This window comes from Colletotrichum siamense (genome assembly GCF_013390195.1).
Source record: "Colletotrichum siamense strain Cg363 chromosome Unknown KSG_Cg363_contig10, whole genome shotgun sequence".
In the NCBI taxonomy this organism is placed as follows: domain Eukaryota; kingdom Fungi; phylum Ascomycota; class Sordariomycetes; order Glomerellales; family Glomerellaceae; genus Colletotrichum; species Colletotrichum siamense.
Genome location: NW_023501023.1, coordinates 2198322 through 2223343, shown reverse-complemented (window position 1 = coordinate 2223343; position 25022 = coordinate 2198322). Strand labels below are relative to the sequence as shown.

Genomic DNA, 25022 nt, shown 5'->3' with positions numbered 1-25022 from the left:
ATCATCATCACAAAGGGCACTGCATCGGCCAAGGAGGGATGTCTCAGCGGAACGGCGGGCGGCGGGCGGCAGCTTCGGCTTTTGCATTCCTTGGATTCAAATCGCAGCGGGGCGATGGTGGAGTTTTTTGATATTTTCTTTTCCCAGCAGAGGTCATGAGATTATGAGGACTATGGCGGCTTATCACGTCTGCATGGCTCGGTCCGAGCTACTTCAAGTGCTTAACTTTCCAGTACGTCTTGCCGACGCAGAAGTCCTCTCGTACCGGATGGACGATGCCTGGCAGGGCTCGTATGAGGAGGATGGGGTTCATAGGAGAATGCCACACCCAACCTACTCGGTTGATCATGTTCTCCAATGTTGGTCTTCTAATGATCATGACTGTTGCTCTACGCTAGCTCGGTGCGGCTCCTAATATGGACACATGGACCTCGCCCTCGTGATGGCAGCTTCTGACCGCCTATTAGCTAGCGACCACCGTAGCACAACATGTCATCATCGAAAGCTCACGCCTCGGCCCTACCTCCGATTCGTCCCATGTCATCCCACACCCCCTAAACCTCGGTGCCTCGGGATGCAAGCCCCCTTATTCAGACGATTAAGGTTTTCAACCGGACCCGATCGTTCATCGCATGGCTATTTTAGGCCGAACGCATCACCGCGCGCTAGTCCTAACATACAATCGTGCAATCGCCCAAACACAGCAAAAGAGAAGAATGGGGCAAAAGATTTGACCAGCCTGGGGGTCGAACCCAGAATCTCCTGATTGCACGATGAATCGTAGTCAGACGCCTTGCCATTGGGCCAACCGGCCAGGTTGTTTTTCCGCAGAAGCGGAAGTGGTGATGGGGACGAACGGAGGTGGAGTGGGATAACTAGCGCTGGTAGGAAGGGGGACCGGGACCCCCCATCGTGTGAAAATTCTGCGCGGGGATGGGGCTGGTCATTGGTGTCTGGGTTGAAGCCCAACAAGATTTGTGTAACTTTGATGGAAGTATGTTTGCGTTCAGAATCTTGGAGAAGATTAGTGGTAGTTGGACTTATGGGATAGTGGTGTGATTTACTCTTCTAGGCTGTAGTTGCGGGAACCATTAGGGATTTGCGTCGATGATCCGTGAACACACATCATATTACAACAGGTGATTCGTTTCTAAAGCCACCAGATGCAGGTCTCTTTGACAACGTTGAGTTACCGCTGGAGGTTTGTCTTCTCCTCAAGCACTGAACCCTGCGTCTGAGGTCAGGTATGTCGCGACGTTTCGAGGGCACCACTAACTACATGAGACAAGCGAGCAGAAATTCAAAGGGCAGCAGGAGACCTTCGAGTCTCGGGGCATTGTTCCACGCATATCTGGAGTTTGAGAGGTTCAATTACAGAATACCTCCAAATCGCACAAACTCGACCTTGTAGGACGTCGAGGGTTGATTGGTCTGAGTAAATTATGGACGTGGATGTGTCCAGCTGTAGATATAGCGGTGGAGGCTTCAACGAAATTGTGTTTGCTCCAAATCTGAGGGGCGTGACGATGGGCTGCTCCAAGATTCTGCGGGTGGTCTCGGGTTGGGAGTTTCCAAGCGCGTGGGTGGAAGAGTGATGACATTTGCAACACCATGAATGAAAGCTCGTTGGAATATACATGTCCCTGTTATGTAGGTAACATGCTTGTGCTACCTTCGGCGAAGTGCCACAAATAGCAAGGTAATAGGATAGCCAAAAGTCATGCTGCAGGGGAAAGAGGGACGATTCCAAGTCCTCTTTTGAGGTTCTGTAATAGTAATCAAGTCTCAGCTTGTTGACATGAAATCGGGTAGGATGATGAGGAACGCTCAGAACCTCTGCCTATTAGCACATTCCGAGAGCATCGGTCCTCGATCGTTGCGCCTCGTAGTTCTCAGTTATCAAGCATCACTCTTTACGTAGCCTCGCAACGGCAGGTTCGACAGAAATATCAAGGACGGCTAAGAAGACTTGTGTGTGCCCGCCGATGGCACCCGCAGGCTTCGCAAGCCTTACCGTTGCGGCTTGGTGGTAATTATTCATCAAACCCTAGGTGGACTTATATCAATGTAGCAAAGATTGGAGGATGTAAGACGGCATTTCATTTGGTGTATTTGTATTTTTTTGTGTCACGTTTCCTTATTGTCAGAAGACTCATATAAGCCGGGTGCATTTTTGACAGATAGTGTAGGCATTTTGGGTGAACTCGGGAAGAATCTCCTGTGTGTTTACGTTGATAATCATTCACTATCGCTGAAGGCTAGTACTATGATCAAGGCCATACTTACAACGATAGCGTTTGTGAGGCAATGAAATTATGGGTTAGATAAAGCATCGAGAAGATGTACTTATTCCACTGGCATGCTACATGTACAACGGGACAGTTCTGAAATGCAACTTTACCTTATTCAAAACTCAAAGTCAGAGGCTTTTCAGAAATGACTACCCACGACAGACAGTGTAATAGCCATTAATATCTTTCTATTTCCATTCACCTCGGAGAAACCCAGTCGTTTGCGCGTCAGATGCCAAAGAAGAGTTTTCTCCACCGTAGAGATTTCGTTCCCAAGCAGAACCAGTTGGTGTCAGCTCTAGCGTTTCCCACGAACAGCTTTTAGGCCCAGCGATGAGTGCGGCTTGTTACCTTCAAGGTATGAAGTCGTACGAAATCTCCGAGACAAGAAAGTTCAACGCTCGTGATCATACAGCAGGTCAATAGACAGCTCCGTGAGTATGCGTTGAGCTCGCTCATTGGACCTTCGAGTTCCGCCGCTCTCACTGAGAGGCGGTGTCATTGGGGATGTTAGATCACAATTTTTGTCAAAGATTCAAGTGCAAATTCAAACACATGATATGAATAAGGAACACAACGTGAATGGAGACTCAGTGTATGAAAGAGGCTGTCTGCGAGATAGCATGGCTCTTGTTCATAGGAGATAAACGGATATCAACTCCGTACGTAATTCATTTGTGATCAGTACGTTTTTCATGATCTGTACTCATGCTCAATCAATTACAGACATCGGAGGCTGTGGCACTTGAGTGAGCATATAGCTTACGGTGGAATTTCGCTCCCGTAACATCTGCATCGGGGGATTCGCAGAGCCCACTCGCAGAGCCCACTCGCAGAGCTCAAGCGGCTACTCTAGGCTGTGTGGACTCAAGAACAATCTATGCAATAAGCGCAGTGAAGCTGACTAGCCTTCACTCTGAACACCACTCTCTAGATTCACTAGCGATCATAGTTCCATTTCTGCCGAACTACAAAGTGCCTTGGGCATGTCTCAGGCCTGTTACGCAACGTCTTTTTAATCAACATCAGAGAATTGATACCACAATTAGCCATTGGTAGTAGAGAAAGCCAAAAAGGCAACGAGAGCTTCTGGTTGAGTATTCGACATACCTAGATAGTTATGTTACCTAAAATATGTTGAAAAAGTCTGTTATCAACCCTCGTTCAATATGATGGAGATATTAGCAGAGACATTAAACATACTTGACAGAGGTTGCCTTCACTTATGCAAAGTAATTGATGTTCACAATACCATATACACCAGGCGTACACTTGCTGTTGGTATGGCTTTCGAGCTACAATATGATTCATGTCGATCGTCAGAACGCACCATAGGAACCTGACTTTCTTTTTCCTAAAATCCTTTAGCGCACGACACGTGGTGCTTTTCAGCTCATCTTGGCTTTGTGGCAGAGTCGAACGAGCTGGAATCCTATTTCACTAGCCTGTCCTCGTTTATATGACTGAGTTGATGAGAGCTGACCAAGCTAGGTTTTGAGTTGACTCTCAACCGAGACACAATCCTACAAATAGCACTGCAATCACGGCATTTTCAAATGAAACTATTCCAATCGCAAAATCGCGGCATGTCTGTTGCAACAGTCATCTATCCATCAGTCAGGGCTAAGATATGTTGTCTGCTTGAAGTGTCGTTGAGTTGTGTGGGACTAGTACCTGAAGCTAGACGTTTTCAGCCAGCCTCCATACCAGCGATCGTGAGCTTGTTCCCGTTGATCGACGCTACGGAGCTGTCTCACAGCTAAACAGCGGTGCTGGGAATTTTCCTTTGTCCTCCACGAGATCATGAGGGGCGTTGCGAGGCTGTTCGGAAACCGCATGAATCCAGTTTTGTTTCTGCCGCCTTCCCCTGATTGCATGCAGAATTTCGCAACGTTTTTCTCCGCCATCCCTTTTCAGCTGTGTCATTTAGGAACACCGACTCAGATACCCCAAGAAATCACTCATACACGCAAGATGCTTACGCAGGCGTGAGCCCATATTCAATAGTGAGCCGCCTAGTCAGCGCCGCTTGCTCATGCTTACGAGTAACTACTTTGAGGTGATGCATCGCGGGTCTCTATTGGCTGCCTTCACCGAATCCTCTGCAGGGTTTAGTGGCGCAGCTCCGTCGGCGGGAACGAAACACGCCTCAGGAATTTGAGCCGCGCGGGAAGGAGTCGAAGGATTATTGAAATTGCCCGTAAGCAATAAGACGACATCTCATCGTTAGTCGTTCGTCGTTCGCCCATTGCGGAAAAGAAGGGAAATAACAACGTCCAAAAAGATAACGACGAGACATCCCGAAAAGGATGTGGTGCCTGCCAAGAACAGCAATCGAGGTGCAAAGACCCCGGTCGGTCGGGTCGCGGCCCAGATACAAAGGTAACATCTTCACCTGAGACTCCCGCCCTCACCGTACGGTCATCACAGTGCAGGTGACGAAACAATCAATCATCACTATCGAAGAAAACCGCCCATTGGATCCCGTTACGCAGCAAACAAATCAGCAACCGGCCGATGACGCCCGCTAAGCCGCAGATGCTTGCGCGGTCCGCCGTCCGGGTCGTTTTTTGACACGAAACGGGGATAATTAGGATGGGTTTGAGCAGGATTGATGGGATGGGGATGGGGATGGGGATATGGATAGGGGTTGGAGCTGCGGATAAGAAGAAAAATCGAACGGTACGCGCCCACTCACACACATCAATCACTTTGCGCGGTACTTTGAGACGGCGCCGGGCCATGAGTTGGGCTTGGCCGCCACCATGAAAGGGCCAAGCCATCAAGCCAAACCCGCGTGTCCGTCCGCGCGCCGCCCGCCCGCGGAAGGCCAATTGATGAAGGGAAGACCCCCACTTCGCTTCGTTGCGAAAAAAAAAAAAAAGAGAGAAGGGGACGGGGGACGTGGGCTGGGCTCTGCCGTGACTCGTCCCGTCGGGGATAAAGGCCCGCCGATTCAGTTGCTTTGTCTGTGTGTGCCCTGCCAGTCTCCAGTCTCCAGAGAGAGCGAGAGTGAGTTGAGTCCTGACTCCGTTGTCTCTGCTGAGTAAGGACCCACGCTTCGTTCGATCCAGCCCGCCTCCTTTGTCCCAGGTGTCTGCGATAAGTGGAGGTATCTCCATCGGGTCCATTGCGAACATTGCGGAGAACTCGGCTGGGGGTGTGTGGTGGTGGTGGTGGTGGTTGCGCGGTGGCTGGGGAATTTTTGCGTGTTATCTTCCAGGCAGCATCTCTCAAAATGACCAAGTGGCTTTTATCAATGCTGTGATAGAGGGGGAACATGCCGTTAAATGTGGAAGGACGTTGAAAAAGGCCCGAGAAACATGTGCACCGTCTGGGCTTTTGGGTTAGTTCGGAATGCAATATCTCGTCCGTTAAGAACAGGTTCAGCAAACAGACTGGACCGACGCATCGGACGGCAGGCAAGGCTTGGCGAGTCGCGGCGACGACACTTTGACATTCTGGAGACTTTCTCGTCTGTGATGGGTATTACCTTGACGGCCGCGGTTGGCTTTGGTTTACTATGTACCTAGGTTCGGCGCAGTTAGTGGCGGTCCCAGAGGACCGGGTTTGACTCGACCCTGAAAAAAGGTTAGGGAAATGAAGAAAATTCCAGAAGGAATATACATGCAGTTTAAAGTGCGGAACATAACGAGATGCGGCCAATATTGCAACACTCGTTGACAATATTGACAATAAACGGTCGCCAAAATGTCCGACCGCGGATGGGAAACCCCATCATCTGTGCATCGTCGTGGAGACTGCCAAATCTCCCGCACAGTTATGCCGCGGCATCTCTCCATCCAAGTCCTGCACAAAGCCACAAACTGTGATAGAGACAACTGGATAGGAGAAATAGGGGCAGAAACTCTGGGCACTCGAGGCCATTTTATTTACCACATCAATTTGCTTCTGCTACTTCGCCTAACGCATCCGCACGGGTTGGCGGTATCAGATTGATCGGGATCCGTCTTCCTGGGAAAGATGTGAGGTTTCGCTGCGGAACGGGAACATGGGCAAGAAACCGCCGCCGTGTCCCGACTTCAGCTCCCAGCAGCTCCAGTCCCAGTTCCCAGCTCAAGCTCCAGCTTCTCCTCCCAGGCTCCCAGGGCCAGCATCACCCGGAGTGGCACCATGTCAATGCCCACCACGGAGACATGGGGAGGTTGTTTGGACTTTTGGAGCAAATCCAGTTTTCCCCCCTCCCGGCGGCCTGTCTGCTCCGCTCTCAGTGCCTCGTAAAGCGCGCCACACCGAGATTGAAGATGGGGATTGTCTGGAGATGAAGGCACAGTCACTGAGCCACACGCACAACCTGAAGCCTCCGTATCGCATCACGCCCGCGGAACGACTGGAAGGATAAAAAAGTTGGCAGAGGGGGATCTCGGGAGCGCACCAATGGGCGACGATCCAAATGGCAACGACGGTTCCTTGTTGAGCGTCACCCAATACTAGAGATAAATATAGCAACGATCACCACAGGGGGGGCCAACGGATCTTAGGTTGGAGCTACGGCAGAATACCACTGCTTCGGTCTCGGGCAAAAAATGACGAGATTTTCGGGCTTCGTTACCAGAGACATGACATCCCACGGGCAGGACGGCACCTACGGGCAGCGCGGACGGCACCCAACCGATGGGATTTCTCAGCCTTCTTTTCCAGTTGCCTAGTGTGCTACCTCAGCTACTAGTATAGCGTACCGCGTACCGCCAGTACGGGCTGTGAATCAACAGGGCCGCATTTTGGTTCACTCTGCGCCCTAATGCCTTTCCGCTTCGGGTAGGCCGGAAGTCAATAGTTCACCGAAGGTTGGCCAATGAAGGAGGCATCCCCCATGGGTGTTGGCCAGCACCTCCGGGCTGATTAGTGGGCAGCGGACATGCCGATACGGCGATATTCTTCTAGACCGATTAGACGGGAGTTGGATCGATAATCGGTGAAGGAGCCTGCACTGTTCAGGGCTGAGGGCAGGCTGAAGCACAGAGCACAGAGCAGGATACGAACGGTGGGAATAAGAAAAGAAATATGAGTGCTGCTCGAACGTTGTGCTTTCTTCTCGGGGCTCGGGGTGGCTTGTTACCGGGAGATAGCTATGCACATGTGCCTATGCATGCAAACCGCTGCTGGCCTGTTTGGCCTGTGCCTGTGTGTTTGGCATGTTGGCACTGCAGGAACACCAGTCGGTGGCTGTGTGTGTCTGTGTATGCACAAAGTCGCTCCACCAGGGCACCGTATTTTCTCTCATAGCCGCGTCATGCAAACCCATGATAGGGGGTGACTAAACAAGCTTCGGCATGCCTTGGCGAATTCATCGCGAAAGCAAGACGGGCCCTGCTAACAGGAACTCCTGAATCTCCACTACGGGAGTTATTACAAGTGAACTTCCATACGGGATGAGGTTGAAGACATGTCGATTCATGTTGCTGTACACTACATAGTACATATGTGTGTCTGTTAGATTTGAGAACAAAAGAGCTGGCTACTGACTGGTGCGTTTGAGCAGAAATGAGGCTTGAGTTCAAACGAACCGAGACCAGCCTCCTTTGGCCAGTTTTTTGAGTTTCAGCTTGCAAGGACAGCACTTGCGCAGTTCCGCCAGCTGTTCGGACGAATACGAACATCAGACGAGCGAGGAACACTTGACAAGCACTGGACACCGCCCGCCGTTTGATTTCCTCTGTGCACTAGCCGCTGCGGCCTCTGTGCACTGGTTGACATGCACTAGAAACTTACTACGAAGTACCTAGTGTAGCGCTGGCCGGCTGCCTGTCTGTCTTGATTGCTAGCGCGGGATGCTCCATGTTCGGTTCCCTGGAAGCGAAGCGCCTTCGTGTTGCAGATTTGGATGATGGACGTGGCTGACGGTAAAATGAGCAGAGCAGCAGAAGAAGGCTGATTGATGGATGTATGGAAGAGGACGGGCGTTGAAAGATAAGAGATGTTGGTTGATGATGATCCGACCTGGGCCTGATGCGTGGCATTGGACGGGAAAAAAGGAAGGTTGCAGTGCAACTCTGTAGCTCAATTGAGCGTTCTGCGCCGACGAAACACGCAAAAACAGGCAAAAACAGGACAAGCAGATTGCCCGAATCAACTGAGACTCTGCCCGCTCCGCGTTGAGTTTACCTAGAGTACTTACCTGCACCGTTGCAAATCCAACGTCCGTCCTGTCCGTCCGTTTGTTTGCCACTTCGGCTCTGCAGTCTCTGCAGTCTGTAGTCGGCACCAAGCAAGCAAGCAAGCAAGCCTAAGCCTGTGAGGGGGAGGGCGGCCGGCACATCTGCCACTTTATTAGTGCACAAACCGTTCGAGCCGGGCTAATGCCGTGACGTCAAAAACGATGCGCTGTCCGTCACTTTCTACCGAGTCCTAGCAGCAGAAGAAGAAGAGCCCACAATCACGCTCAGTCCGTGACCCGTTCCATCATCCCTCCTCATCCCAACCCATCCCATCCCATCCCATCACCATGATCCCATCCCGTCCCATCCCATCCTGAGCCGTGTGCTGTGTCCGTGTGTGGTGGACCCCTCTCCTGACTCGCTTGTCTCCTTATCGAAGTCTTCCCGAAAATTCTTCCCACACTTTTTTCTGCTGCGTACATCCACACACACATGGATCCATGTAGCGCGTATATGCTAAGCCTAGGCAAAGACACTGCAAAAACAGCGAACAATGAGACAGACAATCGAAAAAAGGGGACCATGTCGCCAACGCGACCAACCAACGCAGGTTGCTTACCGTGCCATAAGACGCCATATGGTGTCGGCGGCTGGCAGCGGGCACAACACGAGAAATATGCAATGCAATGCACGAATGGCCTTGTCCACCGCCCCAGGCCACCGCAGGCAAGCGAGCCAAACCCCCAACCTCACCCCCAAGAATAGGCTCTCTAGCCGCGTTCTGGACCTCGCTTCTGCCTCTCGTGACTGGAACATGCTGATTGTTTCCATCAGTTCTATGCAGCACCTACGGCGATGCCCACTCGCCATCGTTGAAGCTTTTGCTCGGCAGGCTTAATGCTGTCTTGGGATTTGCTTGAAGCTGGCTCTGGCGTGCCCGAGCACAAGCCAAAATCATCCCCCCCCAAGCACCCAAGCCCAACCATCCTGGACCAGTATCCCTGGAGGATCCAGGATCGATTGGCTTCCCGGGAACCACCCTGGTCGGAAAATGTCCAACTTGTCGACTTTTGAGGCTCCACTCCCCTTGCCCGGGTCCGCTTCTTCCAAGCCGGGCACAACGAGCCTCGAACAGTGGCCCGCCGGCGTCAAGGCCCTCAAGGCAAAAAGCCAGACGAAGGACCGCCTTCTGGCCCTCCGAGGCCTCAGAACCTGGACTTGGGCCCCAAGTCCCGAAGATCTGCATTGTTGGCCAGTCCACCGCGGCGGACTGGGGGGGCCCCTTTAGCACCTTAGGAAGGAGGATATTCATAGTACCCAATCGGCCAGCCTCCGGAACCCTGCTCTTTTCGACAGCCGAACGAAGGCCACCCGAGGGAAGAACGAGCAGGAGGGAAAGAAAAGGTCACCGCTATGATGCAGACATGAGTAAACCTCGAGCTCGTATCCTAGAATGGTGGGCTCCGCTGTCGACGGGCATGACGGGCTTTGGTGACCCTTTTCGTGAGGCGATGCCTGGTATACCTGCGGGTCTGCGTCTCTTTACCATGTATCCCATGTATCGATTCCCGCCCCCTTAGTTCAAAGATTTCTGTCTCCATCAAAGGATGTAGATGTCCCTCCCTCCCACCCCCCCTCTGACGTATCTTGGTCCTGGTTTTCTTGCTCTAGCTTCTGCTCTGCGTGTTTGTGTGGGAACTGGAGATCTTTACAATCGCTCAAGCCTCCTTTCCATACTTTCGTCTTTCGTTCAATCAAGCAAAACTGGCATCACTCGCTTTTGGCCGGTTTATGAGTATTGTTACATCGCTTTTCACTTTCGTTATCTGATTTTTATCGGTTTTTAGCCCCCCGTATCCCTCTGATTGTGTGTGTGTGTGGTCTCTCTGGCGTCATATCATCAGTTGGCTTGGATATTCACTCCCATACAACCAGAAGCAGTGGTCGGTCGCTTCAACCCACGCTCGCTTCGAGGAGCTCTCGGGCGTCCCTCACAACACCACATACCAAGCAGCCAAGATGTGGTTTGGGAGTTCGCTCCTATTACTGGGTTGCTTAACCCATAATGTTAATGGCTACAAGTACGACCCGGACTATGTCGACTTCAACCTCAACACAAATAAGGATGCGCAAGATCCTATACAATATGACGGAAAATGGGAGAACCACGACTTCCACCCGTCACCAGACAACTGGCGGTTTCCCTTTTACACTATCATGCTCGACCGCTTCGTAAATGGCGACCCAGCAAACGATAACGCAAACGGAACCGTCCTCGAGCAGGATATCACGGGTACGCAGCTGCGATTTGGTGGTGACATCGCCGGCTTGGTGGACACACTGGATTACCTCCAGGGAATGGGCATCGAGGGATTGTATTTCGGAGGATCTATGCTCATCAACGCGCCCTGGAACTACGATAACTACTCTCCTTTGGATCACACCCTTCTGGATTTCCACTTTGGCAACATCACGATATGGAGAACCGCGATCGAGGAAATCCACAAGCGTGGAATGGTAAGTTTCTACGATGATGGAGGAAGATTCCGGATGGGACATGTTGTAAGCTGACCTGTCGGACTTAGTACATCGTCTTCGACAACACGGTCGCGACACTGGGTGACTTGATCGGTTACAAGGAATACCTCAACACCACGGCGCCGTTCGAGCCCCACGAGATGGAGGCCATCTACAAGACCGACCGACACTACTTGGATTGGACTTTCCCGACCGGATACAACAAGACTTGCGAAAACTTCCCGAGACTGTACTACGAGTCCGGTTACGAGGTCGGCGAGGAGGTTTACGGCATGTTCGAGGGCTGCTACGATGGTGACTTCGACCAGTTCGGTGACACAGAGGCTTTCGGCGTTTACCCCGATTACCGTCGTCAGTTGACCAAATTCGCTTCCGTCCAGGACAGATTGAGAGAATGGGTCCCCGCCGTCAACCAGAAGCTCGGTCACTTCTCCTGCATGCTGATCAAGATGTGAGTTCGAGAAATCCTCGCGAGGAAACTTGGCAGAAAACTGACAAATGCCCTGCAGGTTGGACATTGATGGCTTCAGATACGACAAGGCGCTGCAAGTTACGGTCGATGCCCAGGGTGAATTCTCCAAGATGATGCGTGACTGCGCCAGCGACCTTGGCAAGAAAAACTTCTTCCTTCCTGGTGAGATTACAGGTGGTAACACCATGGGTTCCATCTACATCGGTCGCGGACGCCACCCGGAGCAGTGGTTCAAGGACATCAACACCGCCTACAGCACGAACGAAACCGTCGCGGAGGATCAGGACATTTTCATCCGCGACAAGGGCCACCAGGCCTTGGATTCGGCCGCCTTCCACTACTCCTTCTACCGTTTCCTGGTCATCTTCATGGGTATGGACGGTACTGGTGTCGCCGGATACGATGTGCCCAGTAACTTCGTCGAGGCCTGGAACGAGGTCCTCCGAGCCAACGATCTGATCAATGCCAACACCGGCGAAGTCGACCCTCGTCACATGTACGGCGCCATGAACCAGGATACCTTCCGCTGGCCCGCCATCGAACTCGGCCACGAGCGCAGTCTGATGGGTCTTTTCGTCACGACGCTTCACCTGCCCGGAATTCCCATGCTCACCTGGGGCGAGGAACAGGGCTACTACGTGCTCGACAACACCGCGCAGAACTACATGTTCGGTCGTCAACCTCTGTCTTCCGCTCCCGCCTGGCAGCAGCACGGATGCTACTCCATGCCTGCTACCCTCTACTTCCAGATGCCTCTGTCAAACGCGCGCGAGGGATGCCGTGACGACACTGTTTCCTGGGATCACCGCGACCCCGCTCACCCCATGAGACTCGTCCTCAAGCACATGTACACCATGAGAAAGGAGTACCCTGTTCTCCAGGACGGCATGTGGCTCGTTCAGCTGTCAAACCACACCGAGGAGCTCTTCTACCCCGGTAACTCCGGAATGGCCACTGTGACCGGTCTTTTCAGCGTCATGCGCTACCAGCTCGGTGTCCAAGATATGGGTGAAGACCTCGTTCCCGTCTGGTTCCTGTACAACAACTGGAACGTCACCAAGTCGTGGACCTTCGACTGCACCAACGAGGACGAGGCTCTCATCTCTCCCTTCGAGGATGGAACCACTGTCAAGAACTTGTTCTTCCCCCACGACGAGATCAAGCTCGAGGCCTCCCCCAAGAAGCTCGGCTACGCCGGCAACACGGGCTTCAACGGCTGCACCAAGAACATCACCATGGCTCCCTTCGAGTTCCGCGCCTACGTCCCCAAGGCCGACTTCAAGAACCCCCCCGTCATGCTCACCAAGTTCAGCCCCGGCCACGACTACCGCATCCTGGCCAACGACACGAGCAGCACCGTTCCCATCGAGTTCCAGTCCAACGCCGAGCTGAACTGCGAAAAGTTCAAGGACTTTGTCACCTTCAGGGCTCACACCGACGACAACAGCGTTCCATCCATTGACGAGAGCTCCATCAAGTGCTCCAACATTTCCGAGCGCCCGCAAGAGTGGACCGGTGTTTTGCCCTCAGTCTGGTCGTGGAAGGCTAACCTCATCAACGTCAAGCACGGTGTCCACGAGGTGACTGTCTCCAACGCCACTACCGCTACTGGAAACTCAACCACCGGCGCAACTGACCACTTCTTCTTCCGCATCGGCGCGGCCGAGAACCCGATTGTGTTCCCCGCGACCGCCAACTACTCCACCACCCTACTCTCTCAGGACGACGACGGCACCCTCAGAATCAAGCACAGCGCCGCCGGTGCCTCCAAGTTCCGCTACTCGACCAACTTCGAGTCCTCCTGGAGCGACTGGGTCAACTACGAGACTGAGACGAAGGTTGTGAAGCAGGAGTGGAACGGAACCAAGGAGCAAGAGTGGGACGGAGAGCACATCATCGTCCAGTACTGGTCCCAGATCCTCGGAACCAGCGCCTACAAGGTCCACGCCGATCTCGACTACGACATCCCCCGCCGCATCCCGCACATGTTCGCCGTCGGCAAGTTCAACCAGTTCGGTTACGACAGCGGTCTGACCAAGTCCCTGTCGCACAAGGCGGAGTCGCTTTGGCAGTGGCACTACATGGACGAGTGGCCCAACTACTTCAAGTTCAGCATCTGGGGCATGAACCCTGACAAGATGCCCGATCAGTCGTTCGTCTACGGTGACGTCGACGGCGACAGCGTCGTTGAACGTCTGCCTCCCTCCTCGCTGTTCGAGAACGCCGTCAACATCACTTCCGCGCCGCCCAAGCCGTACCTCGCGTACAAGGTCATCCTCAACGACGCCACGCTGCAGTACCAGCTCATCCCTGTTGGCAGCATGTGGGTGCAGTTCTTCCTGTGGCTGTTCCTCTTCATCCTCCCCATCGTTGGTGGTCTCGCTGCCGTCCAAGCCTTCAAGCGCTCTTTCTACCAGGTCAAGTTCAACGAGACCGGTGTTGGTGCCCAGTCCAAGTTTGGCCAGATTGTCGAGAAGACCCGCAACGTTTTCATCGGCGCGGCTGGTGCCATTCCTCTGAAGATGAACAGCTCGACCGACCTCGTTTCTGCCGCTGCGGCTGCCACCACTGCCAACAAGCGCCGCAGAGTGCTGATTGCCACCATGGAGTACAACATCGATGACTGGAACATCAAGATCAAGATTGGTGGTCTGGGTGTCATGGCCCAGTTGATGGGCAAGGCGCTCAAGCACCAGGACCTCGTTTGGGTCGTTCCCTGCGTCGGTGATGTCGAGTATCCCGAGGACCAGCCTGCCCCCAGCATGTTCGTCAAGATTATGGACCAGATGTACGAGATCAAGGTTCAGTACCACATTGTCGATAACATCACCTATGTTCTGCTGGACGCTCCTGTTTTCCGCAAGCAGACCAAGTCTGAGCCCTACCCCCCTCGCATGGACGACTTGGAGTCTGCCATCTACTACTCTGCCTGGTAAGTTGAAGACCTCATTCAATCTCTTTCAACACGTGCTGACATACATCCAGGAACCAATGTATTGCTGAAGCAACCAACCGTTTCCCTATCGACCTTTACCACATTAACGATTACCACGGAACCATCGCCCCGCTCTACCTGCTCCCCAAGACTATCCCCGTCGCTGTCTCCCTCCACAATGCTGAGTTCCAGGGTCTCTGGCCCATGCGCACACCTGAGGAGAGCAAGGAGGTTTCTAAGGCGTACAACTTGGATCTTGAGATCATCAAGAAGTACGTCCAGTACGGTTCAGGTAAGCATGCATTCGCCCCCGCGGATCGCCGATCAGACTCCTAACATCACGCAGTTTTCAACCTTCTCCACGCTTCCGCTAGTTACCTCCGCATCCACCAGAACGGCTTCGGCGCTGTCGGTGTCTCCAAGAAGTACGGTGACCGTTCGTTCGCCCGTTACCCTATCTTCTGGGGTCTCTCCAAGATCGGCCAGCTGCCCAACCCCGACCCCACGGATACCGCCGACTGGGACAAGGAGGATTTCATGAAGCAGAAGAAGCCCGAGGTCGATCCCGCGTGGGAAGCCAGCCGTGGTGATCTCCGTAGACAGGCTCAGGAATGGGCCGGCCTGAAGGTCGACCCTGAAGCCGAGCTTTTCGTCTTCGTCGGTCGTTGGTCTCTGCAAAAGGGCGTAAGTCATGAATCGGTCTACTGGCTCGAAAACGTTGCTGACATTTTCTAGGTTGATCTTATTGCCGATGTGTTCCCCTCTGTCCTCGAAACCAACCCCAAGGTTCAACTGATTACCATCGGTCCCGTTATTGATCTCTACGGCAAGTTCGCCGCCTTGAAGTTGAGCAAGCTCATGGAACTCTACCCCGGACGTGTTTTCTCCAAGCCTGAGTTTACCGCTCTCCCGCCCTACATCTTCAGTGGTGCCGAGTTCGCTTTGATCCCCTCTAGAGATGAGCCCTTCGGTTTGGTCGCTGTCGAGTTCGGAAGAAAGGGAGCCCTGGGTGTCGGTGCCCGTGTCGGTGGTCTCGGTCAAATGCCCGGATGGTGGTTCACGGTCGAATCGACCAAGGCTGTAAGTCACGGATACTTCTTTCTATTCACCCACAAGCCGCTAACAAACTTCACAGGCCCATCTTACCAAGCAGTTCAGACACGCCATCCAGTCCGCTCTCAAGGCCGATACCAAGACTCGTGCCGAGATGCGTGCCTACTCCGCCAAGCAACGTTTCCCTGTCGCCGAGTGGCTCGAGAAGCTCGAAAAGCTCCAGGCTGGCTGCATCAAGTCTCACGCCAAGTACGGTAAGAAGGGTCTCGGCAAGGGTAACGTCCTCGTCAAGCGCAGCCGCGCCAGCTCCAACGTTGGCCTCCGCGAGGAGGTCGAGCTCGTCGACCGCTCCCCCGCCTGGATGAGACAAGTCTCCGACTACGACGATGATGCCACCACTCTCAACACCGGACGCAACACCCCCGCTGGCATGCAGACTCCTCACGGTTACTACTCTAGCACCCCCGGATCGCCCATCATCTCGCCTTCTCCCGCCTATGTCGACTCTCCCGGTGGCTCTCGCGCTGCTTCTCCCGGACCTCACAGCCGCAACATCTCCGGCAACGAGCTTACCCACTCCCGCAACTACTCTGGTTTCTCCACTCACGATGTCAACAACCACAGCCGCAACGTCTCCGGTTTCTCCATGGCCGACACGCTTCCTCTGCCTCCCCCAGGTGGTGCTCTGGGTATCCACGACAACTCCTCCCGTGCTTCCATGCTTAGTGTCGAGGATGTCGTCGGTGACCGCCATGACTACAAGCTCCAACAAGTCGACCCTTTCTTCACCGACCAAAAGGGCGAGTTCTACCAGGAATTCGAGGAGAGACTCAAGAACCTCAACGCGCAAAACTCCATTTCTGATCTCTGTATTGAGGACTACCTGATGAAGAGTGAAAAGGAGTGGTTCGACATGTACCTCGACGCCAGGCTGGGTCGTCCTTCGCGCCCTTCGTCTCCCTCCGGCTCCGGACGACGATCCATGTCTAGAACCCGCTCCCCGTCCAGATCTCCTCTCGGCATGCTCAAGAACCTGTCCAGCTCCAAGCTCAGCTTGCCCATGGAGCGCGGCCGCGCTGCCAGACGTTCCAACCTGATGAACAGCACCAACGCAGATGGCTACGGTGACCAGACTCCTCCCGACTCCCCCGGCTATGACCGCGCCCAGTTCGCCCTTCCCGACGACTACGTTCCCCCCACTGGTGTCAAGAAGTAGGTCCTCATCTTTTGGCTCACCTGTATCAGAACTAACATCACCTAGGTACCTCCAGTACAAGGTCGGCGATTGGCCCGTCTACGCGATGCTCCTGGCTCTCAACCAGGTTATCGCCACCAACTCCTACCAGGTCACCCTTCTTACCGGCGAGGTCGGCCAGACGGCTTCCAAGCTCTATGTCATCGCCTCCATCTACCTCTTTGGCTCTCTCGTCTGGTACACGCTGTCCCGCACCGTGCCTCTTCTGTACCCGCTCTCGGTGCCTTACATCGTCTACGGTATCGCCTTCCTGATCCTCGGCTGCTCCCCCTTCGCCGCGGACAACAACACACAGGTCTGGCTTCAGAACGCCGCCACCGGCATCTATGCCTTCGCCTCCGCCTCCGGATCTCTCGCGTTCGCCTTCAACTTCGGTACCGACGGTGGCTCTACCGTCCCCAAGTGGATCCAGCGTCTTGCCATCATCCAGGGCTTGACCCAGCTGTACACTCTCGGTCTCTGGGCCTGGGGTTCTCTCGTCTCCGATGCCGAGGCCAACTCTCAGCCCAAGCCCACTCTCGCCGGCTCCCCCGCCCTCCTCGGCATCTGTCTCCCCGTGTGCCTGCTCCTGTGGGCCATCGGCGTGCTCCTCTACCTTGGTCTCCCCGATTTCTACCGCGAGTCCCCGGGTCCCGTGCCCAAGTTGTGGGCGTCCCTCGTCAGGCGCAAGACCATCGCCTGGTACCTCCTCGCCGTCGCCATCCAGAACTACTTCCTGTCCCCGCTCTTCGGCCGCAACTGGTTCTTCCTCTTCTCGTCCCAGCACGTGCCCGTCTGGAGCATGGTCATCCTCGCCCTCTTCTTCTTCATCTTCGTCTGGGCCTTCGTCCTCTGGGGCCTGGCCAAGGCCAGTGCCAGCCATCCCTGGCTGTTCCCCATGTTCGCCGTCGGTCTCGGTGCTCCTCGCTGGGCCCAGATCTGGTGGGGTACTTCCCGCATTGGTGTCTGGATGCCTTGGGCCGGCGGCGCCGTCGCAGGTGCCGTCCTCAGCCGCATCCTCTGGCTCTGGCTCGGTGTCCTCGACGGTCTCCAGGGCGCGGGTATCGGTATGATTCTCATGCTGACGCTCACCCGTGTCCACGTCGCGGCCGCCTGTGCCGCGGCGCAGGTCGTCGGATCAATCTTCACCATGCTCGCGCGTGCGACGGCGCCCAACAACGTCGGTCCCGGGCCCGTCTTCCCCGACGTCAGCGAGGGTGTTGGCGTGGCGCTTGCGAGCGCGTGGTTCTGGGTGGTTCTTTTGTTGAACCTGTTTATCTGCATTGGTTACTTCAAGTTCTTTAGAAAGGAACAGGTTAGCAAGCCTTAAAGGGAAAGGGATATATACCACAAGGCTATGATTGTGCTTTTCTGGGATTAGACATGGATAGAAAGTTTTTGTTTGTTTTGGGTAGCATATGATCCTCAGTAATGACCACACACTTACTACTGTTAATAGAGATAATGAACAATTAGATATCTCTCAATATGTTTCCTCCGTCTCAGTAAAAGTGAACCCTGCCCTCATGTAACAACTCAATACCATCCTAGCAGCAACTGCCTAACAATTCGATGGGTTGACTGTAGCAAGCCTACTCAAAACATGAATAGGAGAGCCTGGATTCTGCACGCCTGGATTAGGGATCGCATCTAGGTTGAAGGACAGCTTGACGTTGGGTCCAAAGATGAGGCAGTGAGTTGAGCCTCCGAAGTGGAAGCGCCCAATCTTGTCTCCCTTCTTGAAGCCGTCTGGCTTATCAAAAAAGTCAACGGAGGAAACCTCAGCCATACCAATCATGACTACAGCCATGAGACCGATGTCAGGGTTGTCTGCCTGGATGTAAGCAACACCGCGCTTAGCGACTGCGGAGATGTAGCTTTGTGACAATTCGTCGGCACCAATGTCTGGATGTGCTATTCCCTTGTCCGGACTGAAACCCCACATGAGAGGCTCTGAGTAATATGCGCCGTTGATGATCTTGGGGCGTTCCGTATAGGAGCCAGAGACCGGAGCGTGCCAGTTGTGGTAGCTATCCGCGCTCAGAAATGCCTGATAAACAGTGCCTCCGACGAATTGCCGGGCCTTTTCCTCGTCGCCGAGCATATCCGCGAGGCTGTAGTTTGATCGGCCGTCGGGGTTCTTCACCCAAAAGGTGTCTCGAAGCTGGACGTTTCTTCGGATGTAGAAAGGAGTTGATTCGGTGGCACTGACAATGACATTGTCATCGTGAGGACATGCGAGCGGTCGGAGGCCATGCTTGAAGTCGCGCGTGAAGAATTGGTCCCAGGAAGTGAAGCCGTAATGAATCGGGTCTTTGGGATCAGGAACGATGTACGTATCCAAAAAGTTGCTTAGCCCAGCCTCCTGGATCTGAGCATCTCGCGATAGCCAACCTCCTGCATCGGTCGTCACGGGCTGAACTGACTCCCGCGTTTTGAGATAGTGGCCCCAGTATTCCAGCATATGTTTGAATACCTCGTTAACATCGTCCCGAATGAATGCGGCAAAACCAGCCTTCGTAGCCATAGGCCAGTCTAATATGGCGTTGATAGGGGTGCCGATCTGAGGGGAGTCGTTATACAAGATTGGATGTTGAATTTGGTAGTTCAGTGCTTGTATGAGTGTCTCAAGGTCTCTGATTTCTGGGCCGCCACCCGGGATGGTGTTGTACGGAGGCCTTGTCGGCACCTCAGTCAACATCTCTGTCAAGAGCATGAAGACATTGGGGTTCTTTCCAAGAAGTTCCCGAAGCTCTTTGATGGGCGGGGCATCGGGCAAATTTGCATTCTTCGCCCGTCTAAGGATTTTCTTAACATGACCTTGAACCGATTTAGGATCATGGGGCAACCATCCACCGATTCGGTGTGCTAGAGACGGACTGGGAACGCGTCCAACTCTCGCTTCTTTCGACTGAATAGCCATGATGATAGGATCTGATGAAAAGGGTGAAGAGAATGAACTGGCTTCAGGTGTTTGAGATAATCTGGAAAGCAGGCATCATGTACCGGGGGCAAGAATTCTCACTTTTATATGCCAGGGGTCAGCCATTATTGAGCCAACAACACTCTATGCTATCACATCATCGTCGTCGGTTTCGGTTGAGTTGATTCACACTGGTGGCCCGGTGTGGTAAGTTGGTCTGAGTCGAAAAGTGTGCAGAAGTAGCATGATACGACTGACCTTAGCCATACATGCCGTTTTCGGTCCAAGTGCACTAACAGCGCAAGCTTCCCCCCTCGCAACAGGCACTCCATCGTCTCAAAATCATACCCTCGAACGATTGAATGCCTCAAAGTAGAAGGGTTACCGTCTGCATTGCCCGACATTCGCGGGGTTGAAACTTCCAGCCGAGCCCAGAACGCGACAGGAGCGTGGCTTAGAATTCAACTGCCGGCAATCGGGGTGATACCGTTCTGCCAATATCGTTTTCGTCCACGTGGTTCTAGTTTGGTTGCTGAATGCGGCAGTCAAATATCAGCCGCACGCCACGCAGAACACCGGTAGTTAAGGTGCTGCAAGAGACTGTTCCGGCCCGACCCTAAACTGAAGGTTGAAGACATACCTCAACGCGGGCCAGAACCCGAACGGGTCCATCACATGGCCTTGCAAAAGCAGCAAGAGGGCTGGTTTCCTCTCATGCTCTATGAAATCAGGTAAGCCATGAGCATTGAGTGGGTTTCTTCTCTTTGGGCGACATCAAGTCTCGATCTACGCCGGTGAAGTGCCCAAAATCGCGTCAAGACACTTCTGCAAGAACCAACACGCGATGGTTGCATGTTAACGTCAATATATTTTGTCTCGAACCTTTGTACTGTTTTTCTCCAAGCCAAGACACTCATAATCTTCTCTCACTTCAACAAGTGCCCCTCCGTGTCGGCACCCTGCGGCCTCTTCCAATGCACCGGCAGCTCCCCCCAGCTCTCCTCATTATACTTCTCCTGCACCTTCTGACACGTCCTCAGCCCCCACTCCGTCACCCCGACCATGGCGCAGCTCTCAAACATGAACGCGCAGCTGCCGGCGCCCACCTTGGCCGGCTTCAGCTCCGCATTCCTTGCCCCCTCACCGCTCTCCGCGTCGGGACCGTGCCCGCTCATCGTGTTGTGCAGGCTCGCGCCGCCGGGCACGAACCCGCCGGAACCCCCGCGCTTCGCGTCGTACCCGCCCGTGATCAGCCCCATGAACTCCGACATGGTGTTGCGGTGGAAGTACGGCGGCCGGAACGTGTCCTCGGCCACCAGCCACCGCGGCGGGAAGATGACAAAGTCCGCGATCGCCGTGCCCGGCACCCCGCTCGGCGCCGACAGCACCGTGAAGATGGACGGGTCCGGGTGGTCGTACGAGATGGTCCCGATCGTGTTGAAGCGCCCCAGGTCGTACTTGTAGGGGTAGTAGTTGCCGTGCCACGCCACCACGTCGAACGGGCTGTGCGCCTGCTCCGTCTTGAAGAAGTCGTTGTTGAACTTGACTCGCACCTCGTACTTGCTGGGTCCCTCGTGCGCCGTTGCACCAAAGTCCTCGTCGAAGCACGCCACGGGAGCCTGGAAGTCCCGCGCATTCGCCAGCCCGTTAGTGCCGATGGGCCCCAGCTCCGGCAGCACAAAGTGGCCCTGGTACAGCTCCAGTGCGTACCCCCTCGCGGGGCCACTCGGCAGGTGGACCTGGTACTTGATCCCTCTCGGGATGACGGCGATCTCGAGCGGGCGGACGAGCAGCCAGCCCAGCTCGGTGCGGATATCTAGCACGCCCTCCTGCGGGACGATGAGCAGGTCGCCGTCGGCGGAGTAGAAGGCGCTCTTGGTATCCATGCTGCGCCCGGCGGCGTATACGTACATGCCGATGCCCTGCTTGAGGGTGGGGTCGCCGGCCCCGGCGACGAGCCGCATGCCCTCGACAAAGTCCCAGCTGCGCGCCTCATCGTGGTCGAAGGGGTCCCAGCGCAACTGATTGGGGATGTAGCGCAGCTTCGACGGCTCGGCCTTGGGTTCCGGGGTCGTGGTCGGCGCGTAGGGCGGGTGGGCGCACGAGGGCAGGATGCGGTAGAGCCAGGCCTGCTTCATGTCGTGGCGGGGCGCCGTGAAGGAGGTCCCGGAGAGCTTCTCGGCATAGAGGCCGTGGGGGGGCTTTTGCGGGGAGTTTTGGCCGATCGGGAGGGACCCGGGGACGGCTTCGGACCTGTGGGCGGAGAGAGGTTGCAGGTTAGTTACGGGGATGGCCTCTTGATTGGGTGTCAGGCGATGGGGATACGCACTCGAGGTGAGAGTCGAAGCCGACCTGGTACCGGTACTTCTCCTTGAAATCAAACGTTGTGACGGGCATTGTGACGAACGGCTTCAAAGCAGCTATGTGTCGAAGCTTATAGTGGCCGATGTGATGGATTGTCGAAACAAAGACGCTGCATGGAACGAAAATCGGTCCATGGCTTAAGTTCTATATCACATCCCCCAACAGCGGCGGCGGAATAGGGTTACTCGCTTTGGATGACGTTGGATGGAATTGCGTCCCTCCCAAAGCCGACAGCTTGTTCTCGATTCCGCGGTCGTCGCAAGGACCGTAAAGTCGGCGTCAAGCGGCGTCTGCCGACGTTAGCCGGGGCCGCCGGATGTGGTGCTTCTCACTAGGCCTTTCAATTCCGAATTTCCGCTGCCTTTGGGGTTTGGGGGTTCAATTGCTCCAAGAGGGGGCCGTGCGACCTGGCCCCGTCTCACCCCGCGGCGGAGGAGGAGCCTGAGGGGAAATCGGCAGTATCCGTTCAGATCCGAAATGGAGACATTGCTGACTGATGACGGGGGAGATTGAGGGGTGCAGACGTTCAAGGTTTCGGACGAGGGAGACGGTCTATGCCGTAGACTGAGGCCATGGCTTTCCGGAGCTTGGGATCTTTGAGGTCCGGCACGGATTGTTTGGCTTGGCTCAGACAACAGCTGGAAGGGTACCACACTAACAGCACTACACATAAAGTAAGTGAGACTATGTTAACACAGCATCAATTACCCCGCCATTTTCGTCACCATATGAGGGGTCGACGGTGAGTGATCACGGAAAGTCACAGCTGGGGCTGGATGCTCACGCAAATGTTAGAGTTGCAGAAGAAGCTGAGGTTTGGCCATTTGAAGCTTCGAGAATAGCATACTTAAGCATCTACAAACTATTCAACCTAAATAGATCAATCCACAGCCCGCTCGGACGGCAGACCCTAGTTCCCCGGGGAGTGGGTCACGATGCAGGACAGCCGGTGCACAGCTCCCTCATATCCACCCACCATTGACGACATGCCTTTCTCGACGCTGACGAGATCAGGGGGAGATGATCTCTTTGCAATAACTCAGGATTCAGACATACATACACCAAAGTCACAAGCGAATGAGAATGTCATGACTGTCAACGTGTCTATTCAAGCGACCCAAGGCTGTTACCACCTCGAGCCCGCCGAAGCACCGTCAACGTCCCGGGATTTCCTAGCTAATACACCTCGAGGCTCCGAGCCTGAGAGAAGAGATCCGAACCGATGAACCCATCCGACGATATCTATCGCAATATCCCATTGCGCCAAGTCGCCATACGAGCCAGAGCGAAGCAAGCCAGTGTTGTGATCAGGAAGTATTGGACAAGATACGGGAAAGTGGCGTGAGATTCATTACTCCTCGTCCTTCTTGTTCTTCTTCTTCTTGCCGCCGCTGGACATTGCCTGTGTCGAGTTGGGTGACAGGTGGACGACGAGGCGGGTCCATGACTCCTCCTTGTCCCACTCGAAGCCCATCAGGTAGGGCTTGTCAAGCTCATCGTCGGACTGTGGGTAATGTCAGTGGTGTTGGTCAAAGGGATGCTGCGGGGTAATGGCTCACCCTCTTCTTGTATGCCTTGTGGATGGCGTCCATGGCGTCCTTGATTGTGACGCCCTTCAGGTTCCTTGCTGTTACTTCCATGCCGAGAGGGAAGTGCAGGTCAATTCTCTTGACTGGGGGTTCTGTCAGGTGCTTCTTGAGGATCTCCTTCTCCTCTATTGTTGAGGGGGAGGTGTTGATCTTCCTGTTCGGGTACTATCAGCCATTGTTGCAGGCGTAGTTGTCTACGTGAGAGACACGATTATGATAGGGGTGACTTACCATCCTGTCTTCTGTGTCTCGATAGCTATTTGAAGATCAATGCCTTCTGCCTCTGTATAGGAACATGACAAGTTAGCAGTGCTCCGAGGTACCCGAGCGAGTGCGGGGTCATGGGAGAGTGGTGGTTTCGGGGCAATGACATACCAAGGTCGTTGACGTTCTTGACGCCAGGAGCGGCGGCAGAGCTCTGTCTGCGCTTCTCCTTGGGAGGGGAGGTGGCGAGGCCCTGGACGGCAGAGTCGACTTTGGAAAGTGGTTCCGACATGATGGTGTTGTGTTTGTGGTGTGACTAGATCTAGATGATCGAGTGATTGTATCTGGCAACAGGTTTCAAGTAAGCTCCTGAGCTGTGTATCTCGCGTGACAGGTTAAGCTCGTGTGCAGGACGGGAGCTCTTGACTGTCCAAGGAGGGGGAGGAAGGGGTACCTTTGGAAGCTGGTTGGGTTAATGGATGGATGGTTGGTTGATGAGTGGGATGAGGGCGAGAATAAGAAGGAAAGGAAGATGAGGGGGAGGGACGAGGTAGATAGATGTCGATCGGGACGGGGCGCCTGACCTGACCTGGCCTGGCTGTGCCCTGGATGAGACTGGCCGTGCTTGAGCTGGTGCTTGGAGCAGGAGCTGGCGTGAGGAGAGGGGAAACATCCATTGTCCAGGGCTGGTCCCGTCTGGTAAGGTGAGGTAAGGTGCCTTGGTTGGAGGAGCAGTGGGCAATGGCCAATGGTCAATGGTCTGTCACTCCAGTGCGTGAGTGCGTAGTCGGTCCATGTTCCCCCATGGACGAGTCGGGTGTCGAGGCAGAGAGCTCCCTGCATCGGCCGTCGCCTGGCTGAATGGCTGGTGCAGATACATTGGGAGTAGGCGATGTGTGCAAGAGAAGAGAGGTACCGCAGCTAGCAGCTAAGATTGATGATGCATTACGGTTTCGTCAGACCGGGCGGGGTAACTGCCCATCAATGGCGCCGCCAGACGATCGCGTGACTGGGAAGCTCATGAGATGCGCGGGCGACCTGAGGCGAGGGGAGAGGGCGGGCCACCCGTCACCTGCCACCACAGCTGCAGGGGAAGAAGTGACATTCCACCTACCTAGGTAGGTATTACTAAGGTAAGGTTCCGTATCTATCTTAGGTGCCTTAGGAAAGGAGGAAAGCAGAAGGAAGGAGCTACCGAAGCTGCCAGGGAAAGTACCTGCCTCTGCCAATGTTGCTGTTGCAGCAGGAGCACAGGAGCAGGAGCAGGAGCAGCAAAAGCAGGAGCAGCAGGAGCAATGAC

The 25022-nt window shown here is 54.5% G+C and overlaps 4 protein-coding genes across 4 annotated transcripts; 1 reads left to right on the top strand and 3 right to left on the bottom strand.

Annotated features, from left to right (window-relative positions):
• Window positions 1–10429: 10429 nt before the first annotated feature.
• Window positions 10430–17972, top strand: CGCS363_v014476 (Cell wall alpha-1,3-glucan synthase mok13; the record flags this gene model as incomplete). The annotated part of the gene is made up of 8 exons (XM_036646325.1): window positions 10430–10927; window positions 10996–11399; window positions 11458–14352; window positions 14406–14647; window positions 14702–15039; window positions 15091–15435; window positions 15491–16620; window positions 16670–17972. 8 exons carry the CDS (start codon window positions 10430–10432, stop codon window positions 17970–17972), a joined length of 7155 nt encoding a protein of 2384 aa, XP_036488727.1.
• A 231-nt stretch (window positions 17973–18203) lies between these two features.
• Window positions 18204–19565, bottom strand: psiD-0 (L-tryptophan decarboxylase; the record flags this gene model as incomplete). The annotated part of the gene is made up of 1 exon (XM_036646324.1): window positions 18204–19565. The coding sequence occupies one exon, from the start codon at window positions 19563–19565 to the stop codon at window positions 18204–18206; it is 1362 nt and encodes a 453-aa protein (XP_036488237.1).
• A 926-nt stretch (window positions 19566–20491) lies between these two features.
• hmgA-0 (Homogentisate 1,2-dioxygenase) lies at window positions 20492–21962 on the bottom strand (the record flags this gene model as incomplete). The annotated part of the gene is made up of 2 exons (XM_036646323.1): window positions 20492–21818; window positions 21895–21962. 2 exons carry the CDS (start codon window positions 21960–21962, stop codon window positions 20492–20494), a joined length of 1395 nt encoding a protein of 464 aa, XP_036488729.1.
• Window positions 21963–23280: 1318 nt separating this feature from the next.
• CGCS363_v014473 (uncharacterized protein) lies at window positions 23281–24014 on the bottom strand (the record flags this gene model as incomplete). The annotated part of the gene is made up of 4 exons (XM_036646322.1): window positions 23281–23433; window positions 23489–23672; window positions 23750–23801; window positions 23894–24014. 4 exons carry the CDS (start codon window positions 24012–24014, stop codon window positions 23281–23283), a joined length of 510 nt encoding a protein of 169 aa, XP_036488724.1.
• Window positions 24015–25022: the final 1008 nt, after the last annotated feature.